The sequence below is a fragment of the Schistocerca nitens genome, chromosome 3 (assembly GCF_023898315.1).
Source record: "Schistocerca nitens isolate TAMUIC-IGC-003100 chromosome 3, iqSchNite1.1, whole genome shotgun sequence".
In the NCBI taxonomy this organism is placed as follows: Eukaryota; Metazoa; Arthropoda; class Insecta; order Orthoptera; family Acrididae; genus Schistocerca; species Schistocerca nitens.
The window spans coordinates 324,360,784-324,385,616 of NC_064616.1; the positions used below are offsets into that span (position 1 = coordinate 324,360,784).

The following is a 24,833-nucleotide window of genomic DNA, read 5'->3' on the forward strand; positions in this document are numbered from 1 at the left end:
GAGTGGTTACACGACAATAACATCCCTGCAATGGACTGGCCAGCACAGAGTCCAGACCTGAATCCTATAGAACACCTTTGGGATGTTTTAGAACACCGACTTCGTGCCAGGTCTCGCCGACCGACATCAATACCTCTCCTCAGTGCAGTACTGCGTGAAGGATGGGCTGCCATTCTCCAAGAAATCTTCCGGCACATAATTGAACGTATTTCTGCGAGAGTGAAAGGTGTCATCAAGGCTAAGGGTGGACAAACACCATACTGAATTCGAGCATTAGCGATGGAGGGCGCCACGAAAAATGGTTCAAATGGTTCTGAGCACTATGGGACTCAACTGCTGAGGTCATTAGTCCCCTAGAACTTAGAACTAGTTAAACCTAACTAACCTAAGGACATCACAAACATCCATGCCCGGGGCAGGATTCGAACCTGCGACCGTAGCGGTCTTGCGGTTCCAGACTGCAGCGCCTTTAACCGCACGGCCACTTCGGCCGGCGGCGCCACGAACTTTTACGTCATTTTCAGCCAGGTGTCCGGATAGTTTTGATCACATAGTGTATTTAAGGAAACAAGTTAGTGAGGCAGTGCAGAATCACAAACTTAAACGTGTAGAACATCTGCATGGGTACTCTGCAGATCACATTTAAGTGCCTGGGAGAGGGTTCATCGAACCACGTTCACAGTAATTCTCTATTATTCCACTCTCAAACACCACGCGGAAAAAACGGACGCGTATTTCTTTCGGTGCGTACTCTGTTTCTCCTTATTTTATTATGATGATCCCTTCTCCCTGTATAGATCGGCGTCAACAAAATATCTTCGCATGCGGAGGAGAAAGCTGATGATTGAAATTTCATGAGAAGATCCCGCCGCAACGAGAAACGCCTTTGTTTTTAAGATATCTACCCCAAATCCTGTATCATGTCCCTGACACTCTCTCCCCCGTTTCGCGATAATACAAAATATGCTGCCCTTCTTTGAAGTTTCTCGAATTACTCCGTTAATCCTACCTGGTAAGGATCGCACACCGCGCAGCTGTACTCAAAAAGAGAACGGACAAGCGTATTGTGAGCAGTCTCTTTTGTAGATCTGTTGCTTCCTGTAAATATTCCTCCAATAAAACGCAGTCTTTGGTTCGCCTTCACCAGAACATTTTCTGTGTGTCCTTTCAAATTCACGTTGTTCGTTACTGTAATTCATATGTATTTAGTTGAATTTACGCCCTTCATATTTGACTGGTTTATCGTGTAACCGAAGGTTAACGGGCTTCTTTTAGTACTCATGAAGGTGACCTCAGACATTTGATTATTTAGGGTCAATTGCCAATTTTCGCACTATACCGATATATTATCTAAACCTTTTTGCAATAGCTTTCCATTTTATGACGACCTTACAAGGCAATGAACGACAGTATCATCTGCAAACAACTTAAGACGACTGCTCAGATTGTATGCCAAATCGTTTATAAAGATGGGGAACAGTAAAGGGCCTATAACACTACCTTGGTGAACGCAAGAAATCACTTCTGTTTTACTCCACTACTTTCCGTCTATTATTACGAACTGTGACCTCTCTGACAGTAAATCACGACTGCAGTCGCGTAACTGAGACGATGTTCCATAAGAACGCAATTTGATTACAAGCTACTTGTGACGTACGGTGCCAAAAACCTTCTGGAAATCTATAAATACGGAATCAAATTGAAATTGCCTTTCTTCAATATTGGTGTGACCTGTGCAACTTTCCAGTGATTGGATACGGATCTTTCATCGTACGAGCTGCTGTATATGTATATGCTATTGTATCAGCATTCTCTCAAAGGAACCTAACTGGTATACAGTCTGGACCGGAAGACTTGCTTTTATTAAATGATTTAAGTTGCTTCACTACTCCAAGGAAATTTGTTGAATATTTACTTCGTATTCTATGGGGATGGAATTTCGGAAGGATGTGTTTAGTACCTCTGCTTTAGCAGCACTGTCATCGATAGTATTTTCATTTCTGTCACACAGAGAAGGCACTAATTGTCTTGCCGCTAGCGTACTTTACACATGAACAGAATTTCTTTGGATTTTATTCCAGGTTTCAAAACAGAGTTTCGTTGTGGAAACTGTTATAAGCATTTCGCATTGAAGTTCGCGCTAAATTTCGAGCTTCTGTAAAAGATCTTGGATCTTGGAGATTTTGCATTCGTTGAAATTTGGCAGGCTTTTTTCGTTATTTCTGAAACGGTGTTCTGACCTGTTTCATGTACCATGGGAGCTCCCCGTCGTTTGTTAATTTATTTGGTATAAATCCCTCAATTGTTGCCGATACTATTTCTTTGAATTCACCCCACATCTGGTGTATATTTACCATTTTTTATTTTGAAGGAGTGGAGACTGTCTGTCAAGAAGGTGCCAAGCGAATTTTTATCTGCTTTTTTGAATATATATATTTTCAATTATTTTTGGTGGATTTGGGTTACGGCATTCAGTTTCACTACGACAAATGTGTGTTCACTAATCCGTCTATCCGTTTTGATGCTTGCTATTAGCTTAGGATTATTTGTTGCTAAGATATCAAGTGCCTTTCAACAACCGTTTACTATTCGAGTGGGTGATCATGAACGAATTGCTCGAAGTTATTTTCAGAGAATGCGAATGATGTTTTATGTGTACCTCCGGATTCAAACATATATTTTCGCCAACATATCGAGGATCCATTGAAGTCATCACCAACTGTAATTGTGTGAGTCGGGTACGTGTCTGAAATTAGACTCAAGTTTTCTTTGAACCTTTCAGCAATAGGGCAGTTGACTGTTTTCTGGAAATTCTCTCAAATTATTAATTATGTCATTTTATGGTCCTAACATACTTTTTTCCTACTGAATTTCAGTATTATCCCATAAAAACAGCAATGAAATTCAAACAATTTTAAAGCCCGCTAAAACGCTCCATTAGAAACATGTGATGCCTTTGATGTCACTGGCTAGCTTGCTGCTCCTACTGCCATAATGCTAATTCACGGTGATGTCTTGTTTTGGAGTATACATTTCGGAAAATGGGTTACAAATGATGTGTAGTACCATACTGTACAAATACATCTATAATAACTCCTCCTGAATAATTGTTTTCGAGTGTTGCAGAGAATGAGAAGATGCACTGTACGGGTAAACTGTCACCACATAGTCGCACAAATTCACTAATTTAATTAAAACTGTGTTGCACTGTGAAGTTAACATTAACGTACCTCCGAGACAGGAGGATAGTGTCATTCAACGAAATTAAACTCCTGGTGAAAATTGTCATTTTACGCAACCACTCCTCAGTTTTTCGGTAGTTTAGTTGTTAGAGCGGAAGACCATCGAATTGTACGAGTTGTTGATAATAGATCGCTGATTCGAATCTAAGCCGAAAGAAACTTTAAACTTATTTGTAAGCCGACTTGACAGTCTCTCATATGAAAACCAAATCACAATCACGTAACTTCACCACACCGATCAGAAACAGAATATTGTTGTGTTTTCCTTGCTGTTTACATCCATTTACATTTGCAATCTCTGTTCGCACACTTTACGTTCAAAAAGCTATTTTCTAGTTAATGTGACCACACATTTTTTGCTTTATTATAAACAATGTTTTTGTCTTCGTATCGTCCAGCTAGGACTGTTATTGCTTATACGTTTGCAATTCCGTCATCTTACACAAAAGATGAAGTAGGTCTGCTTCAGACGCCAACGTTAGTTTACACTCACAGACATCGCAGCCCTTACGTTCGTGTCACCTGCATGTTGTACAAGCTTCATATCTCTCCATATAACTTCGTCGTCATGCACCTCGTTGTACTGTGAGCGTATGGTGATTTCTTCACTACTAGCAACGCTTTCCAAAAAGGTGAATTGTTTGTTCGCAAAGTAAATGCGTTTATCCTCCGTTGTCCATTTCTCAGACTAACACTAAAGTGAAGCTCTATATATAACACATCCAACAATCGAAACAACTGTTACAATCAGTTTTTGGAAACTCTGTTTTCGTATTTCGTGTAGAACTTTAAAAATATATGACCCTTAGAAGATTCGAACATGTGACCTTTTTATTTGCAGACGGATGTGTTATCCGTTGCGCCACCGAACGCCTGAAAGAAAGAAGTTTCTGCTGAGTATCTTCTAGAGAGGAAATCAGTCCTAAGTTTCGCCTAGAATAATTTTATTGTGCTTTGGGTCGTAGCTCATGACTGATAGTCGACAATCCAGCTATAATATACGGACCCATTTGCAAAAGTTCTACAATTACTTATTTCTGAGGGATTTTAATGATATTGCAGGGATTAGGGAGAAGAATGTTCGTCGTTGCACATATCGCCGCTCTAAATGGGTGGAGCATAAACCCATCAACTTTTGCAGGGCTTCCACTATCACTGTTCACAAAATTCCTGTCTATTGTTACTTAAAAGTTATAATTGTGTTTTCCATCACTAAATAGCTAAACGGTTTGCAGAAAAAGTACGTAAAAAACTCAAAACTTTGGCTAACGCTCCTGTAACACGTGTACAGCTTCGTCTTGCTCCTAGCCTGTGACGTCACCAGAACATCATCAGCCAATAACAGAGTATTTTGATCACGTGACCAGGTGTTGATATTTAATGATTTTTAAGCTTTAATTACATAAAAATAACAGAAATTTTGTGAAAACATTGATCTAAATGCTATTTAAATTTTATAATCAATCAGAATAGCAAAAATCCGAACCACATTTTTAACACAGGAAAACAGCCTATTGTATCATCTGAGTTGTGGGTCTGTAAAAGGATCGATTATTATTTTATTCCAGCTGCCAACAATGACCTCTGCCCATACTAACTCACAGGAGTACTTCAATTTCGCTACAAGATAAACTACTTGTGACAGCAACAAACACGTCGCCCCCAACTGTACTTAGCCCATCCTTTCTTAACACCGCCAGGTCTTTCGCAAAAATGTTGGCTGATTTTTATCTCCGGCTTTAGCAAGCTTTCAGTGTCAATAACGATTTGAGTATCAGTAGTTTCTATCATCTCTTGGAGCTCTGGTGCTTTCCCAACACAGCTACGACAATTTACAACTTTTATACCGTTGGTTCATAGATCTACTTTCTTCCTGTGTTCGACCTGCACCCTTTGAGACAGGCCCTTTATGTGTTTCCTCGAAATCCTCTAATCCTCTAGCCCACGCCATACAACCCCCGCTACCCGTGTAGTCGCCTGCTGCGTTTAATGTACCCTGACCTGTTCTGATCCTAGATATCTTACGATTTTATATCCGAAGTTTCCTGGAGAAAATGCGTAGTTTAGGAGTGATGTTGTCTCTGCCAAAAGTAAATCGTGATTATTTCTGCCAGGGTTCCCGGGTTCGATTCCCGGCGGGGTGAGGGATTTTCTCTGCCTCGTGATGACTGGGTGTTGTGTGATGTCCATAGGTTAGTTAGGTTTAAGTAGTTCTAAGTTCTAGTGGACTGATGACCATAGATGTTAAGTCCCATAGTGCTCAGAGCCATTCGAACCATTTGATTGTTTCTGCACTCCATGTATTTTGAACCCACACGTAAGGAAAGATACAATTTATACACCATATTAGGCAATGACAACACTGCCGAGAAGTTTTTTGTTGGTCGCGTAACTGATTACACAGTCAAATTATCTCTTACATATAAAATATTCTGCGGCAGGGTGCGATGTAATACCATTCGCAGATTAAAGGTATCATCAGTGCATTAACTACCCACCATAACGGACAGTTTCAGTCATTCCTTTGAGACATGTACATTTCCACTTACTTTTTAGAGTGGCCTAATAAAACTTTTACCAGAGACAGAAACAAAAAATTGCTCTATTGATTGTGCACCAATATATCTTCTTCCAGCGCAACCGAAGGCACTCGAACACGTAGTGCCTCATACACATTTTACCGAGTGCTTAATGACGAATGAACTATTTGACGCCCATCAATAACTTTTGCAAAATCATGAAGACCGCAGTTGTCCCGTTCAGAATGATCTACTGTGCATGACTCACCAACAATCTACTATATTGACCCATTTCGATTTCAGCAAAGCCTTCTATTTGGCATACTAATTGCAAAAGTGAAGCACTTATGATTCTTTGCCACTGCTCAGGAACGGTTTAAATTGTATCTTACAGGGTACCAGATATTTATAATGAATGGAAAGGCAATAGGCGCAACTGAGAGACATAACATGAAGTGCCCCACGAAAATCAGCATTAGGGTCGTTCTTATTGTCCTGTATATTAGTGACAAATACTGATGAGCCAAAACATGGCGACCACCTGCTTAATAGCATGGTGGTCCACCTTTGGAACACAATACAGCAGCGATTCAGTGAGACATGTATTCGACAAGTCCTTGGTACGTTTCCAGAGATATGTGGCTCAAGATATCTATGCACACGCAATTCCCGTGGATAGTGGGCGTGGAGCTGGCGCACGATATAGTTTCAGATGCGTTCCATCTGGTTCAGACCAGGCGAATTTGGAGGGGAAGACATCAGTGTGAGTTCACAATCATGTACTTAAAAAAATGTAGCACGATTATACCACAGGTCTCCTGGATACCCAGTTGAATGTCTCCCCCCCCCCCCCCCCCCCATAGCCCCGCTGGCTTGCATCCGTGGCACAGTGCATATTTTGAGGCGACATGTTTCCACTGATCCCGTGTCCACTAAAGTTGTTATTGACGATGTTGTTGGTCAACACGGGAACACGTAGGGATCTCCTTCTGCAGAGTCTCGTGTTCAACAATGTGCGATGAACGATATGCTCTGTAATATTTGTATCTGCCACAACGTTGTACTCTGTCGTCAGATCTGTCAGAGATCGCCGCCTGTCCTGTTTTACATGGAGGGCAAGCCTCCGACCTCCACCTTCTGTGATGCACTTGGACGTCCAACACCTTGTCGCCTACTCGTGGTTTCACCATTCTTCAACCACCTCCCATAGATTCACACACCAGTTGCACAAGTACTGCCGAGGTGCTCCGTCGCAGGCATCAGGCTATACCAATATTCCCTTTGTCAAAGTCGTTTACATCAGTGGATTTTCCCATGTGCGGTCCATAATGGCGCTAGGGTGATTTTCCATTCGTCTCTGCTCGTATACAGGGTTATTCAGAAATGTTTCGACGAATTTCGAATGGTTGTAGAGGGTGTCTTGAGGAACAAATCGAGGATAGGAACCCGCGTCCGGAAACGTTATTCAACGACGCTACAGAGCAGCGAAGCTACAGGCGCCGGCGCCTGCCACTAGCCCAACCCTTCGGCAGCAAACTGTATGCTGAAGGACCGTAGGGGGAACGTATTGCAACGTTGTTCGTTATTCAGTGATCGCGACTGATTGCCATAACCGCCAGTGGAGGTGATGGAGCTAGCTGCTGCGTAGACAGGTCTTGTCTCCTATGAATGCGATGCTCTGCTACCTCGGTGGATGACGGTTTTAGATTCAGGTTTCCATCTGCAGTTCATTTTTCTCCTGTAAACCGAGAAACACTGGAGATTTTAGAGCGTTCAACGAGAAAAATAAACGGGAGATGGAAACCCGTATCCGGAGCTGTCATCCACTGAGACAAGAAAGCATCGCTAATAGGGGACAAGGCCTATCTACGCAGCGGTTAGCTCCATCTTTTCCACTGCCGATTGTAGCAATCAGTCGTGATCATTGAATAACGAACAGCATTGCCAGATGTTCCGCCTACGATCTGTTGGCATACAAAGTACCGGGCGCTGTGATCGAGCTGTTCTAGGCGCTTCAGTCAGGAACCTCGCAGCTGCTACGGTCGCAGGTTCGAATCCTGCATCAGGCATGGATGTGTGTGATGTCCTTAGGTTAGTTAGGTTTAAGTAGTTCTATGTTCTAGGGGACTGATGACTTCATATATTAAATCCCAGAGTTCTTAGAGCCATTTGAACCATTTTAGCATAGAAAGTCACGTTCGCTGCCAAAAGGGTGGCCTGGTAGCAGGCGCCGACGCCTACAGCTTTATCGGTCTGTAGCGTCGTTAGATGACGTTTCCGACAATGGTTACCACCCTCGATTTTTTCCTCAAGACCACCTCTACAAGTCCTCGAAGTTCGTCGCAACAGTTCTAGACACCATATATACACTTTCTCTACTGCATCACGTGTCTGCAACGCCACCAGGCGGCATTCAGTCTGGCGGTGGGCAGTGACGATAATGTTTTGGCTCATTATGATACGAGGGTAATCCCAAAAGTAAGGTCTCCTATATTTTATAAGTACATAGACGTATTTATTTCTACAATGGTTTACATCAGTTTACAGCTTGAACATTTAGCTATTCTTCGACATAAGCACCATGTCTGTCGATGCATTTTTGTAGACGCTGTGGCAGTTTTTGTATGCCCACGTCATACCAGCTCGCCGCCATGCTCTCTTCTTTCACCTCGTCGTCGGAGCTGAATCGCTTTCCGGCCAAATGTTCTTTTACCTTAGGGAACAGGTGATAGTCACTGGGCGCCAAGTCAGGACTATAGGGTGGGTGGGTGATTATGTTCTACTGAAACTGGTGTAGGAGAGCAACGGTTTGCCAAGCGATGTGTGGGCGAGCGTTGTCATGGAGAATGTGTACGCCTTTGCTCAACATTCCTCTTCTCCGGTTCTGAATTGCCCGTTTGAGTTTTTTCGGAGTCTCACAGTACCTGTCAGCGTTAATGTTGGTCCCACTGGGCATAAAGTCGATCAGCAATACCTCTTTCCGATCCAAAAAAACGGTTGTCATGACTTTTCCGGCAGACTGTGTTTGTTTGAATTTCCGTGGCTTTGGCGAAGAAGGATGCCGCCACTGGCGTGACTGTTGCTTGGTCTCAGGTGTAGAGTGGTATACCAAGGTTTCGTCACCTGTGACAGTTGAGTCCAGAAAGTTGTCCTGTTCGGCTGCAAAGCGGTGAAGAAATGCGAGCCGGCCGGTGTGGCCGAGCGGTTCTTGGCGCTTCAGTCTGGAACCACGCGACCGCTACGGTCGCAGGTTCGAATCCTGCATCGGGCATGGAAGTGTGTGATGTCCTTAGTAGTTCTAAGTTCTAGGGGTCTATGACCTCAAATGTTAAGTCCCATAGTGCTCAGAGACATTTTTTTGAAGAAATGAGCGGCAAGCATCAACTCGTTGCCGCATGTGGTCCTCAGTCAGCATGCGTGGCACCCATCTTGCGCACACCTTCCGGCAGTTCAATGTTTCCGTCAAAATTCGGTGATTCGGGAAACCTCAGGAACCAACGTGCAGAGATCATCCAGGGTGATCCGCCGATCTTCACGCATACTCTGCTCACCCTTCAACACTGTCTCCTCAGAAATTTACGGTCTCCCGCTCCTTTGTTCGTCGTGAATTTCGGTCCGACCAGTTGGAAACTCTCTACACCACTTACGAACATTTTTGACACCCATGCACAACTCACCATACACTTCCGTCAATTGACGATGGATTTCAATCGGTGCAGTGCCCTTTGCTTTCAAAAACCGAATAATTCCGCGGAATTCGCACTTAGTGGTAACATCCAACGGGAGCTCCATTCTCAACGGCTGCCAAACCGAGACTGAGCGCCTCAGCGCGGCGTGCGCATGTTTACACAGCGCGTGAAACACTCTTCATAACAGTGTGACCAACTGCTACACAAACAGAGTTCTGTACTTATAAAAAGAATAGGAGACCTTACTTTTGGGATTACCCTCGTATTTCTCTTTGGGGAAGATCATAAAACGTTATTCCACCCAGAGTGTTAAGTTGCCGCTCGTGCTGAAGTAGACTCTCCGCGTACAAATGTGTTTTTTTTTTTCTCGTCTGAATTCTGCAAATCGACCTGGAACGCCGTACATTCGTTCGAGAAATTATCTGCAAGCGTAGCTAAAGTGGGGATATATTGCAAGAATTTTCAATATGAACACATTTATATCTTTACTGTTACGGTGCGACCAAAAATTTAGGAAATTTACAGGAATGACGTTCATTACTTTAATTCGCATCTGCGAAATGAATTTAGTTTTTTATAGATCCACTATCTGCAACAATAAAAATATTTATCTCTCCTAAAACAGTACAGCATGACCACTACAATTTCTCTTGCCAAATTCTCGGTATAACATTAGTTTATGCGTCATCGTTACTTCGTCGATGAAACATTGTCAATCCGTAAAGTCTGTTAGTGATACGCTTGGAGGTGAGAAATAGGAACGGAAATATTTAACTTTAAAATAATATTCGATATCATTCAAAACTGTGCTGTCTTGTCACAGAAGTAAGAACAGGCACAGGTTGGAACATAGACGGCGGAACATTCACGCGTAAATAAAAACATAAACAGCATCATATGTTTTATAGAAAGTAGGTTTCAAAACTTGTGGTGTTTACAACAGCACTATAAAAATATATCTTTATCGTTTCTGGATAACAGAGATTCACTTGACTGGACGACGTCCTGGTATAAAATATTCTCGGTTTTCTTGCCGCGTCAAGTCTGGGGTTTTTATATGATTGACTACATTTTTAGTTCAATAGCTCACACAGACAGACTCAAAACTGAAGATTTACAGTAAATGTGGTCGTCGTGCAATGGTGGATGGTGTGAAATGGCTCTGAGCACTATGGGACTTAACTTCTGAGGTCATCAGTCCCCTGGGACATAGAACTACTTAAACCTAACTAACCTAAGGACATCACACACATCCCCATGCCCGAGGCAGGATTCGAACCTGCGACCGTAGCGGTCGCGCGGTTCCAGACTGTAGCCCCCAGAACCGCTCGGCCACTACGGCCGGCTCATCGATTTAGGGAAACCACAATAAACATAAATCTTGATTGCCAGACGAGGCATCGAACAGGTGCCCTCCCAACTGGGAGACTAGCGCTCAAACCCCTGCATCACCTCGATCGGAATGCTAGGAGATACGATTCGAGCTAACGGTAATGTAACTGATTCGAGCTTCATGTACCATTTTTACGTTCTATGTTGCAGTTCTAAATCATTTTCAGTCTATGGATCGCTGCTTCCAATGAGTCGCATTTAAAGATTTTTCTATTAAATGGAAGTCTTCAACATAATGTGCATAATGGGTGTTGTTTGCCGCACTGTCGCCAGATCTGATTTTACTGACGATTTGATGAACTGTTACTGCTTCAACTAAACTACTGTATATGCGTATTTTCACGATATCCATGCAGGGTGTTATAGCTGCTAACAGAGTGAGCAACAATTCATACATATGCAACGCATCTCAGATTCGATTTAAATTTTATAGTCATTAGGTGGTTTCATTTTACATAATTTCTGCGGCCGGACACAGATATTTGCTCCGTAAAACCGATTCTAATGGCGTATCATTAATCGTTAACCACTGATTACGCAATATCCCGAGGAGAGGCGGCAAAATTAATAAAGTTGGTTGGAGTACACGGACGCACAACGGTGCAGCCACTCGAGTAAATATAATATTTCAAAGCGGTCGTTGAAGAGCCTATGAAGCCCCTAAAGGCTTTTTATTAATTAACTCGCACAAGTGGTTATCCAAAAGCACTGAATGTAGAACGGCATTTTTTTCGGCTCACGAAAATAAACACGACAGAAGTAGGACCTCGGGAAACCTCTCATTGTCATCGATGGGTAGGCAGTGATGTCTGAAAAAGAGCAGCCAATAAATGGGAGAGGGACACAGCGCACCTACACCGCTGAAAACGGCCGCTCTCGCGCGCACTACCTCACACACACACACACACACACACACACACACACACACACACAAATTCATCGCAGTGTTGCCAAGTTGCCGCGTATTACGCGTACTGCTCTCATTCTATTTGACAGCTAGGTGATTACCGATGGATAAACTAACTTCAAAATTTTACGGGCAGAAAAATTTTGCGGCATGTCTGTTTCAGTGAAAGATACAAGTTTCTCATAAAGGTACCATGTGTCCATAAATTAGTATTCAGAGAATAGGTTTGCAAGAAAAGAAAAGTTTCGTAAGGAAACACGCTTCCTCATGCTAAAGAGCGAAGCACCTGAAACGTGGACTTTTTGTGTGCAATTTGCAGCACTGTATACCCTTCATTCATTTGGATAGAACATTAAAAATAGCGAGCTTCGAAGATGGGGCTATGTATGGGCTCAAGTCGTAAGAAACAAAATTCTCCGTGCTGGTTTCACATGTCTGGCTGTTCGGGTAAGCATGGCTCGTGATGTGTGCCCCTCCCCCCAACTGCCCCACCGCACAGCGCGACGGCACGCGCAGCGTCGCTGCCGAGTGGTATGTGCGGAGAGGCGTGGTCCGGGAGCGTGTATCAGTGCATCGTTCTATTGAAGTAGCTGAACATTATACAACGTGTAAATTGTACAACGTATACATCTTGCAAGAATTTCAATGAATTTTTATGTTCACTGGTGTAAAAAGAAAGACGTGTATCGTTTAAGATGCGAAAAGTTTTCTGTGTTTCTTGTAAAACTTAGTCATTCAGATGTATACGTTCTCTCAAACTCATCAAATCAGTTACCTCAATACTGGAGATTTTAGAAACCATGTCACATCTGGGATGAATTTCTGAGGACGCCTATCCCTCTGTTGCAATTCATCTATAAAGTCGAAACTTCGAAGGCGATTAAACGTCAGTTTGTGAATTATTTTTACGAGTTGTAAACAGGAGCGACGTATTTTCAGTTGTTTGCGTGGTTAATATCTTAGTTTTTAAATTTCTTGCGTGTTTGAGTGCTCACTGAGCAGTTTCTTTCGTTTTAATAGTCGTGTAGCGTACTGTCGCTTGTATCTACCGTCGTATCGTACAGGATTTTGTTTGTTTGTTTTAATTAGAATAGCTCAGTGTCAGTTAGACCGTCACAGAGATAGCTCCGTACGTTCTTGCAACAGATAGTGCAAGTACACCATTTTTTGTGAATTATTTTTTCGAGCTTCAAATAGGAGCGACTTGTCTTCAGTTATCTCTGTGGTTATTATTTAAGAGTACATTTCCATCATCTTTAGTATGGACAGGAGCTGTGATTGCTGTGTTCAGATGCGATCTGAGTAGATGATCCTTCGCTCATGGCTAAAGGCAGTGTTAGCTTTAGCCACACAGCTGTTGCCAATGAGCATCACTGTGAAGGGCCGGACGTGGGGATCCAAGGAACGTGCAGCATGCCCCACGTGTCCCCTGATCGCTACAGTATTGTGGCTGCGTCGGGTACTGCCAGCACTGACGTTGACCCCTCACCCATGATCGAATGGGGATCACTCCAAGGTGTCACAGGCAGCTAAAAAATTTCTTGGAGGGAGGAAGGGGGGGGGGGGCGGCTTCGGAGGGCCTCCCTGGGTCGTCTGACGAACAGATTTCGGGCGCTCTCTGTGGCTGACAAAGTCCCTGAACCAGTTACAGCCTCAGATGCGTAATATGGCGATATGGCTGTCAAGGAGGGGAAGGAATCCAGTGTGCACTCTGTGTATATACTGGGAGGAGTCATCTCAGATGCGGAAAGGTTGCTTCTGGATACCATGAAGAGCACAAGATGCAGCCAGCTGCAGGTGGTGCCTCACGTCGATACTGTCTGTCGCTTTGGGTCGTAAGGGATTCCCTATGGTTTCGGGCGGCTACTGAAGTGGCACAGACTACCAGTCTTTATTCTGACATGAAGGCGGAGCTCACCATCTGTAGCACTGTCGACAGAACCGACTGTGGTCCTTTGGTGCAGAACCGAGTAGAGGGTCTGAGTCAGAGAATCAGACGGTTCTGTGACCGAGTAGGCTGCTTATCCCTCGACTTGCACCTTTAGGGTGGTTTGTTTCCAGGTTCCGCTTAAAAGGATAGAGGTACACTACACACAGGAAATGGCTACACGGGTAGCGGGAGGTATGGGGAAGAAACTGGGCGGCTGTTTTGGTTAGACGGTCTCGGGAAACTACAGAAAAGGGTGCCAGTCTAAAAGGGTCCGGGGAAAACACAGTACGAAGGTAGACCTAGCAACAACTGGTTTTGTAGTTGTAAATCAGAGCTCCAAGGGTTAACAGAAAGCCTTGAAGCTCAAATTATTATAGGTATGGAAAGCTAGCTAAGGCCGAAAATAATTTCAACCGAAATTTTTACAAAGGAATAACCGTGTTCAGAAAATATAGATTACATATAGTTAGTGGTGGAGTGTTTATTGCAGTCAGAAGTAGTTTATCTTGTAGTGAAACTGAAGTAGATAGTTCCAATGAGTTAGTATCGGTAGGCGTTGTACCTGAGAGCCGGAAGCAATTAATAATTGGTTCTTCTTATTAACCTCCGACAAAGATGATACACTTGCCGAACAGTTCAAGGGAAACTGGAGCATCATCTGAAATACGTACCCCACTCATACAATTATAGTTGGTGGTGACTTCCATCTACCCCAGAAATGTTGGCGAAAATACATGTATAAAGCCGGTGGTAGGACGAAATCGTAATGAATGGCTTCTCAGAAAATTATTTTGAACAATAAGTACAGAGACCCGTTCGAATAGTAAATGGTTGCGAAGACATACTTGATCTCTTAGCAACACATAATCGTGAGCGTATAGGGAGCAAGATGAGGGATACGGGGATTAGTGGCCACAAGGTTGTTGTAGCGAGACTGAATGCTGTAACATCCAAATACACTACAAATAAACGAAAGATACATCTATTTAAAAAAGCAGAATTCGCTTGAGCTTTCCTAAGAGAGTCTCCACTCCTTCCAGTCTGAATATGTAAGCGGAGACCAGATGTGGTTTGAATTCAGAGAAATAGTATCGATGATAATAAAGAAAGATACACGAAATAAATTAATGACAGATGGTGCTGATCCCCCATGGTACACAAAACAAGCTAGAACACTGTTGCAGAAGCAACGAAACAAGTGTACCAAATTTGAAAGAACGCAAAACCCCCAAGATTGGCGAAGTCTTACAGAAGCTCGAAATATAGCGCGAACTTCAATTGAAGATGTTTTACAGAAAATCCAAAGAGGTTCTGGTAGTATGTAAAGTACGCCGGCGGCAAGACACAATCAATAACTTCACTGCGTCACAGTACTCGTAATGTTACTGATGACAGTGCCACCAAAGCAGAGTTATTAAATATGGTTTCCGTAAATTACTTCACCAAAGAAGACGGCGTGAAAATTCCAGAATTCTAATGAAGAACAACTGCCAACATCAGTAACTAAAAAGTAGATATCCTAGGTGTAAAGAAGCCACTTAAATCAGCTACTAAACGTAAGGCCTCCAATCCTGATTGTATACCAGTCGTGTTTCTTTCAGAGTATGCTGAGACGATAGCTCCGTACTTAGCCATCACATGCAATCACTCGCTCGTCGAAAGATCCGTACCTAAGACTGGGTAGTTGCACAAGTCACACCAGTATCCAAGAAAGAAACAGGAGTAATTCAGTGAATTACAGACCCATACGACTAATGTCCATTTGCAGTAGGATTTTCGAACATATACTGTGTACCCATATGACTAACGTCGATTTGCAGTAGGATTTTGGAACATGTACTGTGTTCAAACATTATGAATTACTTCGAGGAAAATGATTTATTGGCAAACACCCAACACCGATTCATAAAATATCCTTATTCTGGAACACAACTAGCTCTTCATTCTCTAGAAATTCTGAGTGCTATCGATCGGGGCTGTCAAATTGATACTATAACTTTAGATTTCCAGAAGGTTTTTGACACCGTTCCTCACAAGCGACCTCGAATCAAAGTGCGTGCCTATGGAGTACTGTCTCAGTCGTGTGACTGGTTTAGTGATTTCCTGTCAAAAAGTCACACTTCGTAGTAACTGACAGAAAGTCATCGAGTGAAACAGAAATGATATCTGGCGTTCCCCAGAGAAGTGTTATAGGCCCTCTGTTGTTCCTGATGTACATAAACGATGTAGGAGACAACCTGAGCAGCCCTAGGGATTGGGTTGATTTGGGGGAGGAGACCAAACTGCGAGGTCATCGGTCTCATTGGTTTCGGGAAGGAAGTCGGCCGTGACCTTTCAAAGGAAGCATCCCGGCATTTGCCTGAAGCGATCAGGGAAATCACGGAAAACCTAAATCAGGATGGCCGGATGCGGGATTGAACCGTCGTCCTCCAGAATGCGAGTCCAGTGAGCTAACCACTTCGCCATCTCGTTCGGAGCAGCCCTCTTAGAGTGTTTGCAGGTGATGCTATCATTTACTGTCCCGTTAAGGCATCAGATGATCAAAACCAAGTGAAAAATGATTTAGACTAAGTATCTTTATGGTACAAAAAGCAGCAGTTGACTCTAAATAATGTTAATGGAAGATGAGAGGTCATCCTCATGAGTACTAAAAGGAATCCGCTAAATTTCGGTTACACGATAAATCGCACAAATGTAAAGGCTGTAAATTCAACTAAATACGAGGGTCGTTCAATAAATAATGCCCCATTTTTCAAAGCCATTAACATACATACAAAAACATCTTTGTTGGTTCTTCACATTTGACGTTTTTCTGTGCGCCGGTGAAGTTTCGAACCGTTCTGGCAGATGGCAGAGCCGTAGTACAGCGTCAAAATAACGTCTACATACGACTCACGTTACAAGCAGCGTGCTGTTATTGAATTCTTATGTGCAGAAAAAGAAACCGTGGTGAATATCCTTAAACGTTGGTGTGCAGTGTATGGTGATGCTGCTATTGATAGGATACAGTTGGGCGATGGGTAAAGAAAGTTACAGCTTCAGGAAATGTAGAAACTTAGCTCCATGATCAGCCATGCTCGAGACGTCCTGTCACAGCCACTGCTCCAGACATGCTGAATCGTGCGGATGCCATTATTCGTGCCGACCGGCGCATCACGACTCGACAATTGGCTCTACAGTTGTCGGTCAGCATTTTAAGTGCGTCTGCAATGATCGAGACTCTCGGATATTCAAAGAGATGCTCACGATGGGTTCCACGAATGTTCACAGTGGACCACAAGATTCAAAGAAAGGCCGTTTCATCTGAATTGTTGGAACGTTTTGAGACTGACGGAGAGAGAGGCCTTTCTGTCACGGATCGTTACGGGGGACGAAATCTGGGTGCACTGTGGTGTCACCGCCAGACACCACACTAGCTAGGTGGTAGCCTTTAAATCGGCCGCGGTCCATTAGTATACGTCGGACCCGCGTGTCGCCACTATCAGTGATTGCAGACCGAGCGCCGCCACACGGCAGGTCTAGAGAGACTTCCTAGCACTCGCCCCAGTTGTACAGCCGACTTTGCTAGCGATGGTTCACTGACAAAATACGCTGTCATTTGCCGAGACGATAGTTAGCATAGCCTTCAGCTACGTCATTTGCTACGACCTAGCAAGGCGCCATGTTCAGTTACTATTGATATTGTAAATAATGTACAGACAAGAGCTACGTTCAACAGTAATGGATTAAAGTTAAGTATTCCACCATCTGCGTTCGTTTTTCTAAGTTCTAATTTCCTTGTCCTGTTCCAGACCTCACGCCAGCCTGCGTGAGCTTAAACGCGTGCCTTTCGGCTTCCTCTAAACTTCGTGGGTTGGCTCTCCTGCCAATCCACAACATGCACCACTTTGCACCGGAAATAAAAAGGCAGTCAATGGTGTGGCACAACAAAAGAAGAAATTCAAGACAACCCCCTCTGCCGGGAAGGTCATGGTGACAGTCCTCTGGGATTGTGATGGCGTCATTCTCGTGGATGGGATGGCAAGAGGATCAACCATCAATTCATAGGCATACTTGAAGACTCTGCATAAACTCAAGAACCGTTTCCGACGTGTTCGATCGGACAAGAATCCAGCAGAAACCTTACTCCAACACGATAATTCACACCCACACACAAATCTGAGAACCCGAGAACACATCGCCAAATTCGGTTGGACGTCATTGCCTCATGCACCATACAGTCAAGACCCTCGGACTTCCATCTCTTTGGGCCGCTTAAAGATTCTCTACAGGGAACAGACTTAGAAGATGACGGGAGTGTCAGTCATACAGTGAAAACATGGCTACGCCTACAGGACAAGAGCTTTTACCAGCAGGAATACATGCTCTTCCACAACGTTGGCGTACGGCCATAGAATGTGATGGAGACTACGTAGAAAAATAGACATGGACAAGACATGTTGATTTATATTGTCTCCAAATTGTGACTCTTAAAGTAGATATGTTTTGAGAAAAAAATGTGGGGCATTACTTATTGAACGACCCTCGTACTTCTGGACTAAGATTACGAATACGTGAACTGGAATGATCACATAGATAATGTTGTGGGGAAAGCAAACCAGAGACTGCGATTTATTGGCCGAACACTTACAAAATTCAACGTCTACTAGAGAGATTCGTATCAGAAGGGCAGCTCGTTTTGTATTATCGCGAAATAAGACAGATATGCCACGGCCACGGATATGATCCTCGAATTTGGATGGCAATCACTAAAACAAAGGCGTTTTTCGTTGCAGCAGGATCTTCTGATGAAATTTCAGTCACCAGTTTTCTCCTCAGAGTGCGATAATATATTGTTGCCGTCCACCTACATAAGGAGAAAGGGCTATCATAATAAAATAAGAGAAACCAGAACTCACAAGCAAAATTTTAAGTCTTCGTTTTTCCCGCACGCTGTTCGAGAGTGGAACGGTAGAGAAATAACTTAAAGGTTGCTCGATGGACTCTCTACCAGTAACTTAATTGTGAATTTCGGAGTAATGATGTAGATATAGATTTAGATGTATAAGGATCCACTTCAGAACATTTTCTGCAAAGTTGGGTCGAATACTTTCAAGAAATTGGGAATATGGTACCTCACAGGAAAAGACAAGTTCAAATATTTCGGTGAGATTATTTATCCGGCATTGGTAAATTGGGAAGTTAACGAAGGAAGAACTGAAAAATTACAATGAGCAAACAAATTCAACTTGGGCAGATGTAACAAAAAAAATTCAGTTTCAAAGTGCTAAAATATGACATTATAATTTGGCTGTTAAAATGGAAGCATTTTATAGATCTGAAACTGCGATAATTAGAGGCGTATCTTAAATAAAAAAAAATCGAAAAACATGAAAGACAAATTTTTAGATACATCTTAGGGAAAAAAATGTGAAAATGTGATTTAGATGATGAAGAAATTAAAGAAAGTCTACGTAGCTAGTGAAAAATCGCAGATAGAATCCCAAAATAGCGACTGAAATTTTATGGTCGCTTACATAGAATAAATACAAGAAGCTACCTAAAAAATTCTTAACTTCGCGTTATCCCAGTAGAAACGAAAACAACAGATTAATAGAAATACAAAAGGAAACTGGCATACATTAAGATACCTTTCAACACAGAACATAATTTCGAACCATAACTAACAACCAAAAGCTTGATGGAAAAGAAGTGCTACATATATTCAAATGCTGCCTTCGTTTAACACAACGAACTTTTTAAAAAAATAAAAAAGAATATAGGTCACCTTCATATACCATCAAATCTATCCGAATTCGGGCTATAACATTGTCAGAAATTAACAGTGCAAAAGGCTGTGACAAAACGGCTAAAGTTATACAAATTTCTGGTCTTGCGAGAAGTCCAACTGAACTATAAACCAAATCATGTTAAATTTTCCTCGGGCACAGTAACCAAGAACGATAAAGATTACAGTTCCCTCAGCCCCTTGTTTTTAGCGATGTATATTTTAATTTCATTCCGATATCATAAATAGCTACTATATTTGGAACTGGGTTTATGAAGATCCTATTCTTCTAGGCGAATATCTCTGCTATAAGAGCATGTAACCGCAGCTCTCATGACCAGCAAGGATGCGCTAACAACGTATAATTTCCTAGATAGGAAAACAAGGGCAGAGGTTTAACGACCTGATATAATAACGATGTGCAATTGAAGAGGCTGTACCACCAGTAACAAGAGGACTTGATCCACAACACACTGAGTGAATTCATTAGTAAACTCGAAACTGTGATATTTACATGAGATTCCCATATAGAACTGTACTGAAACAAGTAAAACTACCTCGGAATCAAAGTCTGAAGGTAGGAAGATCAGGGTTTAGCGTTCCATCGACAACTAAGTCATTAGAGATGAAGCGAAAGTTCGGATTGGGAAAGATGGGGGAAGGAAACTGGACGTGTCCTTTTCGAAGGACCTATGCCTTAGGCGATTTAGCAAAACTGTGGAAAACTTCAATATGGATTAGCGGACTGGTATTTGAACCGCCGTTCTCCCGTAAGCGAGTTCAGTATTTCAATACCGCGCCACTTCGCTAGCTATCAGTGTATGATATGCAACAAAACGTGTCGCTGCATGTTTTGCGCGACTACAGAAGTATGAGGATATGCATGGTTGTATTTATCTGTCACTGATAACTTACAAGTACTTCGTATTTTATTAACGACGAAAATATTTACAGACAAGTTCTCAACGCTTCACAGTGAATAACATTACAGATCAGGATTCAAGGAAATTTTTGGTAATGCCAGGATGATATGGCGTATGAAATAAAGAAACAGGGAACTGAGAGGAGTGCAGAAGAAGAATTACTGCCAACCATTCTTCAAATTGAGACTGAAGCAGATAAGATTCTTTATAGTTTCCATTTAAATAGCTTCCATTTAAATATGGAATCTTGTTGTGTGCTCACCTGTCTGCAGTTCAATGACGTGCGGGTCCCTCCGGTAGAACTGCATACACATGTAGCCGCTCTGGCTGCAACACACAAACACGGGCTATTATTAGTTGTCATAAGCCAATATACCACCAAATCCACCCATAGAAGTATTGCAAGTACATAATTATTTCGCAGAACAACAGGATGACTGGATGTCACAGGAGGTACACAATAGGAAATGCGAAAAATGTTTTCGTAATAGCCGGCAAATATTTTGACTGCGGTATCTCCAATAATGTATGTAAACTGAGTCAGTTGTGAAGGAAACAACGGGGATATTTGGAAAGGGATCTGAAGTTCAGGAACAAGAAATTAAAACTTTGAGGTTTTCCGATTCCGACGATATTGTAATTATACCAGAGACAGCTACGAAATTTTGAGAGCAATTGCAAGTAATGAAAAGAGGTTAAAAGATGAAATTTAACAAAAGTAACACAAGGGTAATAGAATGTATACGAATAAAATTAGGTGGTGCTGGGGAAATAGGTTTAAAATGAGAGCCTGTAAGAGGTAAACGATTTCTGGTATTTGTACAACAAAGCAGAGAGGATATAAAATGGTGACTGACAATAGCAAGGTAAGCATTTTTGAAAAAGATGACGTTATTAACATCGACTACAAATTTAAATGTTAGAAATATTTTCAGAAACTATTTGTTTGGAGTGTCGCCTCGTACGTAAGTGAAATTTGGACGATAAGCAGTTCAGACAAGAAAAGAATAACAGCTACTGAAATGTAGTGCTACAGAAGAATTCTGTAGATGAGATGTGTGGATGGGATACCTAATGAATAAGTTGTTTTTTGTGGTCTTTAGTCCGAAGACTGGTTTGATGCAGCCGTCCACGCTACTCTATCCTGTGGGAGCATCTTTATCTCCAAATAACTACTGCCACCCAGATCTTTCTGTATCTGCTTACTGTATCATTCTCTTGGTCCCCCTCTACGAGTTTTACCCCACAAACTTCCCTCCAATACTAAATTGGTGATCCCTTGATGTTTCAGAAAGTGTCCCATCAACCGATTCCTCCTTTTGGTCAAGGTGTGCCACAAATTTCTTGTCTCCCCAATTCTATTTAGTACTTCCTCATTAGTTAAGTGATCGAATCATCTAATCATCAGCATTCTTCTGTAGCACTACGTGTCGAATCTTCTATTCCCTTTTTATCCAAAATGTTTATCGGCCACGTTTCACTCCCATACATGGCTGCACTGCAAACAAATACTTTCAGAAAGGACTTCCTAACACTTACAGAATTTCTCTTCTTCGGAAATGCTTTTCTAGTCATTGTCAGCCTACATTTTATATCCTCTCACTTCTCCCACCATCCGTTATTTTGCTGCCTTAAGTGTCTCGTTTCATAATCTGATTCCCTCAGAAACACCTGATTTAATTCGACTACATTCCATTGTCCTTGTTTTGCTTTTGTTGATGTTCATCTTATATCCTCCTTTCAAGACACTGTCAATTTCATACAATCGCTGTTCGAAGTCCTTTGCTGTCTCTGATAGAATTACAGTGTCATCGGCAAACCTGAACATTTTTATTTCTTCTCGCTATACTTTAATTCCTATTCCAAATTTGTCTTTTGTTTCTTTTACTGCTTGTTCAGTGTACACTAGGTAGCCGCACGGTCTTGGCGCTTTGCCACGGTCCGCGCGGCTCCTCCCGTCGGAGGTTCGAGTCCTCCCTCGGGCATGGGTGTGTGTGTTGTCCTTAGCATAAGTTAGTTTAAGTTAGATTAATTTGTGTGTAAGCTTAGGGACCGATGATCTCCGTAGTTTGGTCCCACAGAACTTACCACAAATTTCCAAAATTTCAGTGTGCATACTGCATAACATCTGGGATAGGCTACAACCCTGCCTCACCCCCTTTTCAACCACTGCCTCCCTTCCATACCCATCGACTCTTATAACTGCCGCCTGGTTTCTGTAGAAGTTGTGAATAGCCATTTGCTCCCTGTATTCTACCCCTACTGCCTTCAGAATTTTAAAGAGAGTATTCCAGTCAACATTGTCGAAAGCTTCCTCTAAGTCTACAAATGCTATAAATGTAGGTTGGCCTTTCCTTGACCTATCTTCTAATATAAGTCGTAGGGTCAGTATTGCCTCGCGTGTTCATAAATTTCTTCGGAATCCAAACTGATCTTCCTCTAGGTCGGCTTCTAGCAGTTTTTTCATTCTTCTGTAAAGAATTCGGGTTAGTAGTTTGCCTCCATGATTTATTGTACTGCCGGGTGGGATTAGCCGAGCGGTCGAGGGAGCTGCAGTCATAGACTGTGCGGCTGGTCCCGGCGGAGGTTCGACTCCTCCCTCGGGCATGGGTGGGTGTGTTTGTCCTTAGGATAATTTAGGTTAAGTAGTGTGTAAGCTTAGGGACTGATGACCTTAGCAGTTAAGTCCCATAAGATTTCACACACATTTGAACATTTTTTGAACTTATTGAACTGATAGTTCTGTAATTTTCACACCTGTCACCAACTGTTTTCTTTGGAATTGGAATTACTGCTGTCTTCTTGAAGTCTGAGGGTATTTCGCCTGTCTCATACATCTTTCACACCAGATGGCACGGTTTTGTCATGGCTGGCTCTCCCAAGGCTATCAGTAGTTCTGGCGGAATATCTTCTACCCCAAAGGCATAGTTTCCATTTAGATCTTTGAGAGATGTAGTGAATCGAATTGGGGAAAATTAGGGTAACAAGAAATGTAAGTCACAGATTGACGAATAAAAGGGAAAAGTTGATAGCGCTCATCATGAGGCACGAAGAACTCGTCAGTTCGGTGATGGAGAGATGTGAGATAGATAAAAATTTTAGAGGGAGCCCAAGGTTTGAACACAATAAGCAACTTCAAAGGGATGTAGGTTGCAGTAGTTATACAGAGATTAGGAGGCTTGCACAGAATAGCGTGAGACTTGCATCAAATCAGTCTTGGAACAGAAGACCTCAACAACACCAATAATCAATTACTGTATAAGATTTTCGTTGATACCACTGACGGAAAACGCTGTAGGCCAGACGACAACCTGAGCCCAGCAATAATAATCAAATTTTAAAAGTAACTCGCAAGTTTAACTCTAATGGTTTTGGTGTCTGTGTGCAGTGAACTGAAATAGAGCTGGGGGAGGGGACACATAGAACACTTTCTTACAAAGTAAAACTCAAAACTATTAAGATGTATTTATCAGTCACTAAACATACAAATTTATAATAGGTACATAAAACCTCTTCCCCCATGAACCATGGACCTTGCCGTTGGTGGGGAGGCTTGCGTGCCTCAGCGATACAGATGGCCGTACCGTAGGTGCAACCACAACGGAGGGGTATCTGTTGAGAGGCCAGACAAACATGTGGTTCCTGAAGAGGGGCAGCAGCCTTTTCAGTAGTTGCAGGGGCAACAGTCTGGATGATTGACTGATCTGGCCTTGTAACATTAACCAAAACGGCCTTGCTGTGCTGGTACTGCGAACGGCTGAAAGCAAGGGGATTATGATTAAATGATGATGGCATCCTCTTGGGTAAAATATTCCGGAGGTAAAATAGTCCCCCATTCGGATCTCCGGGCGGGGACTACTCAAGAGGACGTCGTTATCAGGAGAAAGAAAACTGGCATTCTACGGATCGGAGCGTGGAATGTCAGATCCCTTAATCGGGCAGGTAGGTTAGAAAATTTAAAAAGGGAAATGGATAGGTTAAAGTTAGATATAGTGGGAATTAGTGAAGTTCGGTGGCAGGAGGAACAAGACTTTTGGTCAGGTGATTACAGGGTTATAAATACAAAATCAAATAGGGGTAATGCAGGAGTAGGTTTAATAATGAATAAAAAATAGGAGTGCGGGTTAGCTACTACAAACAGCATAGTGAACGCATTATTGTGGCCAAGATAGACACAAAGCCCATGCCTACTACAGTAGTACAAGTTTATATGCCAACTAGCTCTGCAGATGATGAAGAAATTGATGAAATGTATGACGAGATAAAAGAAATTATTCAGGTAGTGAAGGGAGACGAAAATTTAATAGTCTTGGGTGACTGGAATTCGTCAGTAGGAAAAGGGAGAGAAGGTAACATAGTAGGTGAATATGGATTGGGGGGAAGAAATGAAAGAGGAAGCCACCTTGTAGAATTTTGCACAGAGCATAACTTAATCATAGCTAACACTTGGTTCAAGAATCATAA

At 42.5% G+C, this 24,833-nt stretch overlaps 1 protein-coding gene across 1 annotated transcript in view; it reads right to left on the bottom strand.

The window, feature by feature from the left end:
- The window catches only part of LOC126249589 (uncharacterized), a 644,174-nt gene that overhangs the window by 47,681 nt on the left and 571,660 nt on the right, over positions 1-24,833 (bottom strand). The window contains exon 8 of the mRNA XM_049951253.1: positions 20,632-20,696. Within this exon, the coding sequence (XP_049807210.1) occupies positions 20,632-20,696 (65 nt within the window). The remainder of the gene's footprint in view (positions 1-20,631; positions 20,697-24,833) is intronic.